Source organism: Lates calcarifer, linkage group LG5, assembly GCF_001640805.2.
Source record: "Lates calcarifer isolate ASB-BC8 linkage group LG5, TLL_Latcal_v3, whole genome shotgun sequence".
Lineage (NCBI taxonomy): Eukaryota > Metazoa > Chordata > Actinopteri > Centropomidae > Lates > Lates calcarifer.
The window spans coordinates 23645443-23653110 of record NC_066837.1 but is presented as its reverse complement, the minus strand read 5'-3'; the positions used below and the strand labels follow the sequence as shown (position 1 = coordinate 23653110).

General features: G+C 40.0%; 1 protein-coding gene across 1 annotated transcript; it reads left to right on the top strand.

Moving 5' to 3' along the window:
- Window positions 1–4424: 4424 nt before the first annotated feature.
- Window positions 4425–6931, top strand: coq7 (coenzyme Q7 homolog, ubiquinone (yeast)). The gene is made up of 6 exons (XM_018664597.2): window positions 4425–4614; window positions 5078–5256; window positions 5708–5822; window positions 5937–6076; window positions 6279–6347; window positions 6640–6931. The coding sequence occupies exons 1-6, from the start codon at window positions 4530–4532 to the stop codon at window positions 6715–6717; spliced, it is 666 nt and encodes a 221-aa protein (XP_018520113.1). The 5' UTR covers window positions 4425–4529; the 3' UTR covers window positions 6718–6931.
- Window positions 6932–7668: the final 737 nt, after the last annotated feature.

Below are 7668 nucleotides of genomic sequence, written 5' to 3'. Positions count from 1 at the left end.
CCTGTGTTTTTAATGCTGCATCCTAGTCTCCTGACATGTTTAGCATCCAGTTACATGTGTATGTAGAGAAACTGTCACAACTGTAAGATCTGAAACTATAGGAATGTGCTTTCTATTCATCTTGGAGTTTTCATTCAACTATTTCAAATATGTACAGCTTTAGCTTTAGTAAGGGTTTTGTATAATTCTCTTATTCTTGAATAGGAGGGAAAATTCAAAAGTCAACCATTGAGTCTGGCTCAAGTATCCAACAACTGACACCTATTTGACCTTATTTTAAATCTACAGAATCTTCCTTAAAGGGGCCTTCCACCAAATTTACACATGTTCTTTTCACTTCTCATGAGGAGTACAACTCAGCTCTCACAGTATGCATAGTTATTAAGATGCATCATGGGAAATGTAGGATCCAGGGACTAAAAGTCAGGATATTTTAACCCCAGTTCCTTCAAATGTGGACATTGTTGTATTAATCTGTCTCATGTGAGTCTCTCAGTTTTGTGGAAATGCAATCCAAACTTTATGGAGAACCAGTATTTAGCCATATAAAACAATAGTTTTAGGCATCATAATACTGTACATTTCCATTGGTTGATTCACTTAAGGGCTTTATATAGGTGTCTACGAGAAATACCCTCCATAACATACACATACACACACACACACACACAGGGTGATTTCCACAAAGACTTCTGAAAGTTTCCAGTTTGAGATGATGCAGAGGCTGACCCTTGAGCAAAATATCATCCAAGGCTCAAAAAAGCAACAGCTGGCCCTGCTCATAAGTCTTTTAACCAAACTCATTGTTTTCCTTTTTTTTTCGTTTTGTGCGTGTATTTTTGCATGAGAAGAGGGTTGTCAAGAACAATATTACGTGTGTAAGCACAGACACTGACGCATGTTGGTGTCACATATTTTACATCTGGGTAAATAACTAATTTTACTTAAAATCATGCGTGCCACACATGCACCCACACACACACAAGCTCTGGGAGTCCCACCACACCAGTCAGGGACCAAATGAGACAAGACCTATCATGTCTCCTCTCAGTGAGAGCAGACATTGTTGACTCACTGTAGTCTAGAGGCGCTTAGCCTGCGTCCCACCACAGCTATGCACTGTCTGACCAGAGCCTTGGAGCAAGGGTGTGCAGACTCACACACATCCATGGATGCATGCAAACATTACACAAACACAGTCAGACACATATACATACAGGTGCATAGACTCATAAACCAGATTCACTCTTTCTCCAGTTCTGAGGTTTTCTCTTTAATCCACTCATCAATCACAACACACTAAAGAGCAAGAAAGCATGTACTTTCTCTTGCTCCTTCCTTCCCACACTTGCGCTACCAAATTTTAGGCTTAACTGTTGACTACTTCATATATCCGCTACAATCTGAGGGGGAGTGTTTGCTCTGTGCGGCTAGACGTTACACCTGTCAGACAGTTCCTTAAAGCTCTTCTGAAAACCACCTGTGTTGAAAGGCTCAGTTTTCTCTCCACAAATCCCCTAACCATGTGGCCTGGGTGTGCCAGACACACTCCAGCCTGTCCACAGACATCAAAACCAGTCTCAAGCTCCACTCAAAGGTCCACTAGACCTGACATCATAGCCCCTTTCATAATGGTCAAAAAAACCTAACATCCACCAACATCTGGCTTTTGTCTTCAAATGATTCTGCATCAGTCACAGGTATTTATGGGCTCCCATTGGTACTGATGGGAACATGACACCTGGGTTCATTTTTGGCCCTTTTCCAGCATGATGTTATGATACACATCAAAGTCACATTTGCTTTGGAGCCTCCATTGTGCCTTCACCTCCTCTCCTTTGTGCACCGAGGATGTACTCTTTCACTTCCATTAGGTACAGTGCATACAGCAGACTATACATGGCAGCATCATTTTTTTTTAAAATTAACAATACCATGTGATCACAGTTTAAACTAAAAGATCTACTGTAGCAACTTAGTGCTATTCTTCCAAAAACTTGGTACATTAAAGTGGCTATGAACTATATTTTTCTTGTGCATCAAATCATCAGTGCGAAACACTGTGAAACACTGTGATAATGTGAAAGGGATTACTCATGTTGTTGAGCCTACAGAGACTTATTAACCAAACCTGTAACTCCCCTCAGATATATGGAGCTTTATTGTGAATTTCAGGTCATTGTTCAGTTGTCTTTACTGTTTTGACTCACTCTCACAGCTCTTCAGAAAGCTCTAAAATCCCACTGTACACTGCCTGCTCAGCAAACAGCAGACACAGCAACCTAGAATGTGATAATATGTCAATGTGGGGTTCACAACCTGTTTCTGTTGCTCACAGGTGTCTGAAAATCAATCAACCAAAGAAAGAAAGTAAGAAAGAAAGAAAGTAATTGCAGGTTTTAAAAAAAGAGTGGTCAAAATCATGCAGCAGAGGTCAAGATGTCCTCTTTTTAGTCCTTAGGATGCTGGGCCCTTCATTCCCCATAATGCAACTTTGTGACATCATCAGGATTATTTTGATTAAATGGCTATTACCGATTCACCTAGAACAGCTCTAGAGCCACAGAAGACATCTGTTTTCATCTCAGGACTCTCCATGAGTAAAAGCAGTTGAGAGCGCCTTTTACAAGACTGCCATGAGATTAGATAATAATACAGGATCTGTCGTAGTTGATATTGTGTAGTGAAGGTGCAGATTACTGCAAATTCTCAAAGATTTTTTAAAAATTCATTAGGTCACCATAAACAAAATGACAAGTGGTGAACCTGGACTTTTGGGGCCCTCTGAGATCTGCATTACCCTGCTGCTGATCCGGCCTTGATCACACCTGTGAACTACGCATACACTCTCACATTGGGAGAGGACAAAAGGCAGCCCACATGAACTGATATGCAGCCACACATGCATAGCCATGCGTAGCCACCCACAGTCAGACAGACAGATAGGGAAACACATAACCGGTGTCTCACCACAAACACACAAACACACACACAGACAAAACCGACACACCCCGCCATTCACTGTCCTGGCCTTGTTTACTCATGACCATCACCGCTGTGCAGCAGTCAACCCCATCATTCCACAGATTCCTTAGTCCCAGCTCTATTTTATGTGCTTTGCAGAAGGACTTGTGATTTTTTTCTCTGCTCATCAAAGACAGGGGTCATATAGACATTACTAAATAATGTTGGCTAAAAATAATAAAAGTAATAGTAGTGACAGAGACTCAGGTCAAACATTTTGAGGCTAACATTTTGCTGTATTTTGGTTTTTGCATTCTAAAAGATACTGATGACTAATTGTTCTGCATGCTGACCTGTTTAGAGAGAGGCACAGTGACATATTTCACTGAAACTTGAAGGCTCTAATGAAAACTAGGACCACTGGGTGTTTACATGGTAAACCTTGCCTCAGACAAGCTTTATCTGTGCAACACTGCCATCTGTAGACCATCAACAGTAACTCTGATTGCTTCCTTTATTGCCTTATTGTCAGGTGTTGTCTTACATAACAAGCCCAAACAAAAGATGCACTCATGATTTGTTTGACGCAGAAAAGCAGAGAGTGTCTGGCCAAAAGGTAATTTTCTATATTTACTTTATCCCTTTAAATGCTCGGTTTCCTCCCACAGGCCAAAGATATGTTGGCCAGGTGAACTAGTGTGGTTGTGTTTTTCCTGTGTGTTTGCCCTGTGACAGACTACTGACCTGTCCAGGATGCTGAGACAGACTCCACAAGATCCTGTGGCGATGCACAATCCATATTAAAAGAATTTTATGAGCTACAAAAAGTGAACAATACTAACACATCAGAAATTATCCCAACTTTGTTTTGAAATTTGTTTTATTTAGCGTCTAATTTTTCTTTGAACTTGAACAATAGTTTCATCCACTCTTCTTGCACCCACTTGCCTTAATGCTGAACATTTTAGGTCTACCAACTTATTATTAACCTGTTACTTCTTCAGACTAACAGACTTACATTGCTCAGTTTATTTGTCAATTTCAGCAAGTATCTTTTTAAACTGAACATCTATGTGGTGCTGCCATCTAGGGACAAACCCTGGACCTGCAGGGTAACAAATGAAATGTGAAAAATCGAGCAACCATAGCCCAGTATGACAACAGAGAGAGTGATTGTACCAGACAATGTGGATATTTATTTGTAACAGCTGTAAGCTCTCTAACTGGAAGTAAGATCCCAAACAAAAACACCAGAGTCAGGTGATTTATTTTTTGGTAATAGAAATAATAAATCAAATAAAATGTTAGGTCAGCATATCAGAAATATTTTTTTTATCTAAATAAAAATTATTTAAAATTATGGGATGACTTTCAGCTCTAACACTTGATATAAAAAATATATTAACTATAATTTTTGCGGGGGGGGGGGCATCGTTGTGCAAGTCGTGCCACGGTTACGTCATATGTCTGCGCCACGTCCACCCTCTGACATTCAATGACGGTTTGCACACATTTTTTCTAGGTTTCCTTGATAACACGAGTAGTTAAACCATAAACTGTCTACCATGCAAAGAGCCGCACATACAGCTTTATACGACTGGTCTCAGATTGTCGGTCCAGCGGTGATTCGCCGGTGTTTGAAATGCAGAGGTAAGCAGTTGTAATTTACTTTAGCAGCGACAGCTAACTAAAGTGCTAAATGCTAAAAACACTTACCTAATGTGGTCTGGGTGTGTCTGTAGATATATCGTCTGGGCATTTTTTCCTCATAACTCCTGCTGTCACAACTATTGTTGTAAGCATGCTGTAAGTCAAGACAGTGTGACACTGTTAATGTTAAATGACAGTCTTGGTAGCTAAAAGGTAGGGTGTTATTTTCTTTACAGGCTAGTTTTTCATTATCACTGTCACCAAGTGCTTGCTCATGGGAGAATGTTAGGTTGTAAATAATATTGTAAAGAGTTGGAAAGATCAGCAAAGCTACCTAAGCATGAGCCAGAACACACAGGACAAACCCTCAGCCCTGAACCAGCCCTTAACCCCCAAAGTTTTCTGTTGTGACTACAGAGTAAGTAACGTTACTAACATTACATTTCTGTCATTGTGTTGACAGCGACCCTGCAGCAGAGCTCACGTGCATTCAGTGTGATCCCGCCTCCGCGGGACAGTGAGGAGAAAGAGATGCTGGACAGAATCCTGCGCGTGGACCATGCGGGTGAATATGGTGCCAGCCGCATCTACGCTGGCCAGATGGCAGTGTTAGGTCGAACCAGGACGGGACCTCTCATCCAGGTCTGGGCACAGTGTGACATGTAGCTTTGAAGTAGGACAGTAAGTCTGTACACTGGCAACAATGTGTGCTGTGTGATTTGAGAATTGCATTACTTTTCTTTAACCTGCACTGGAAAACAGTTCACACTGATGGCTGTCCATGGCAAAACACTTACCATCGTGTGAACTGTGCACAGAACAATGTTACCAATGTGGCTTATATTTAAAGGTTTCTACTGAATAAATTATAAAGGGAAAAGAAGGGAAAAGTTGTGACCTTATGAAGGTCAGACTTCTCCAGAACTAGGTGTTTCTTTTTACTAAAAACATAACATTTTTGATTGTCCCTTTGAAATGTTCAGCTATGACACTAGATTTTAATGTATTTTCACTTAAAAATCTTGTGTGACTTAAATGTTTCATCCAAAATGGTCATTGTTAGACTTACAAACATGTTTGTTTTTTTCTGTAGGAAATGTGGGATCAGGAAAAGAAACACCTTGAGAAATTCAATGAAATTCTGGCTGAGAACAGAATTCGTCCCACAGCTCTGTTACCCCTCTGGAACATCGCTGGGTTTGTATTAGGTTGGTACAGCCCATAAACAGACAACAAAGTTGATAACATTACAAGATAATGTACTTTTTATGTAATCAGCTGTTGTCTATCAGCTCTAAACTTTGTACTTCTCTTGTTTTTAGGTGCATCCACTGCACTGCTGGGAAAAGAGGGAGCTATGGCGTGCACCGTGGCGGTGGAGGAGAGTATCTCAGAGCACTACAACAGCCAGATAAGAGCTCTGATGGAGAAGGACCCAGAGAGATACACTGAACTCTTAAAAGTGAGTCAATTCTGGTTACTGAATATTACCTAATCAGCACTAGTTAAAAAAAATACTTCATTTCCCTGAGGGAGTCATCCAAAATGCATATGCGTGGTATGAAGACTGGATAGATCCTAAAGTGTGTGTCTTTAATTTGTACACATCACAGCATGTAACTAATTGACTTTCTTAATGAATGTCTTTGGATGTATTTTAATAGATTATTAAGGAATTCAGAGATGATGAGATGGACCATCACGACACAGGGCTGGAGCATGATGCTGAAACAGTGAGTATATGATATAATCTCGGCTGGTTGATAATGTTTGTGTTGCCTTGCTTGATGTTGCAGATGTTTTTGGTGGTGTTGTTTAAATGTTACTCATTCATTATGGGTTTGTTTTACTGAGATCTGTTATGTATCACTGATCAAAACACACGTTATTGAACCATGCTAAAGTAAGTATGAATACATCAAAAATCAGTGTTCATTTACAGAAGTCTTTTTTGTCTTTGCAGTTTTTGATTAACGTCACGTCAACCACAGTGATCTAAGTATGTTTTATTTGTTTTCTTTTCAGCTACCTGGATACTGGCTACTAAAAAATGCAATACAGCTGGGCTGCAAAGCTGCAATATATGTTTCTCAACGTGTCTAATACATTTTTCAAATGTTTGTTTTGATATCTTGACGCACTTTTTGGGTTAATTAGAATTTTTGTTGTACTTTTTCCAGATAAAAGTATTGTATACAAACATTCACAGTCATCTACATGAATCTACATTTTATTGCTTTGCACAGTATGTAATTTGTGGACTGTTTCAGTGGGTGAACGTGACCCTTCCTAAATTAAATGGCAAATCTCTACGCTGTTTTGTGAGTGAAAATGTTTCATTTTTTATGTGATGTTGGTGGAACAACTGCTTTTGAATTAAGATGATGTGATTCAACACAATATATAATCTAGCTACTTTACATGACAACTTTTTAATGCCTTTACTCTGCCTTAAGATACGTCTGCAGTCCTGAATGGATGATATTTACCTGAACACTAAAAGATAAATACCTAAAATACACGTGATAAGGACATATTGATACTAGCATGGTCATCCCACCATACCCTTCAACAAACTCTCCTGTTTCACATGTAATAGTTCATATATCAAGCTGAGCAATGACTTGTCATTCTGGCCTAACTTCTAAGCGCCCTCACACAGCTGTTCTGGTTACAATAGGTCACTGAGAAAGAAGGGCTGACAAGAGGCTTGTTCAGGGGCCCCTAATCTATTAGGCCTTTCAGCAGCCTGAGCAAAGTGTTCATTCCCCTCCTAGTCAGTATCAGTTTGTCCTCAGTGCACATTGAGTACTGACCCAAGGCCCTTCTACCCGTGCTGTAGCCTTTTTAAGCACAGGGGACATGATGCAATGATTTATGGTCACTGGCAGGAGCTGATAGGACTTCACTAAAATCCTTTGATGGTAATTTGTCTCTTGGCCCTACCAGGCAGCAATAGCAGTCACTAAATGGAAAGCCTAACACTATAAAATATACAGTTTGATGGAAATGAAAGGAAAAACCAACAGATAGAATAGATAGAAATAACCATGA

What these genes read in the sequence shown, in the direction of transcription:
- coq7 (XM_018664597.2), top strand. Translation starts at nt 4,530, where the DNA reads ATGCAAAGAGCCGCACATACAGCTTTATACGACTGGTCTCAGATTGTC. An exon ending in CCGGTGTTTGAAATGCAGAG is followed by an intron (nt 4,615 to 5,077) that starts GTAAGCAGTTGT and finishes TTGTGTTGACAG; the next exon opens with CGACCCTGCAGCAGAGCTCA. An exon ending in TGGAGCATGATGCTGAAACA is followed by an intron (nt 6,348 to 6,639) that starts GTGAGTATATGA and finishes TTTTCTTTTCAG; the next exon opens with CTACCTGGATACTGGCTACT.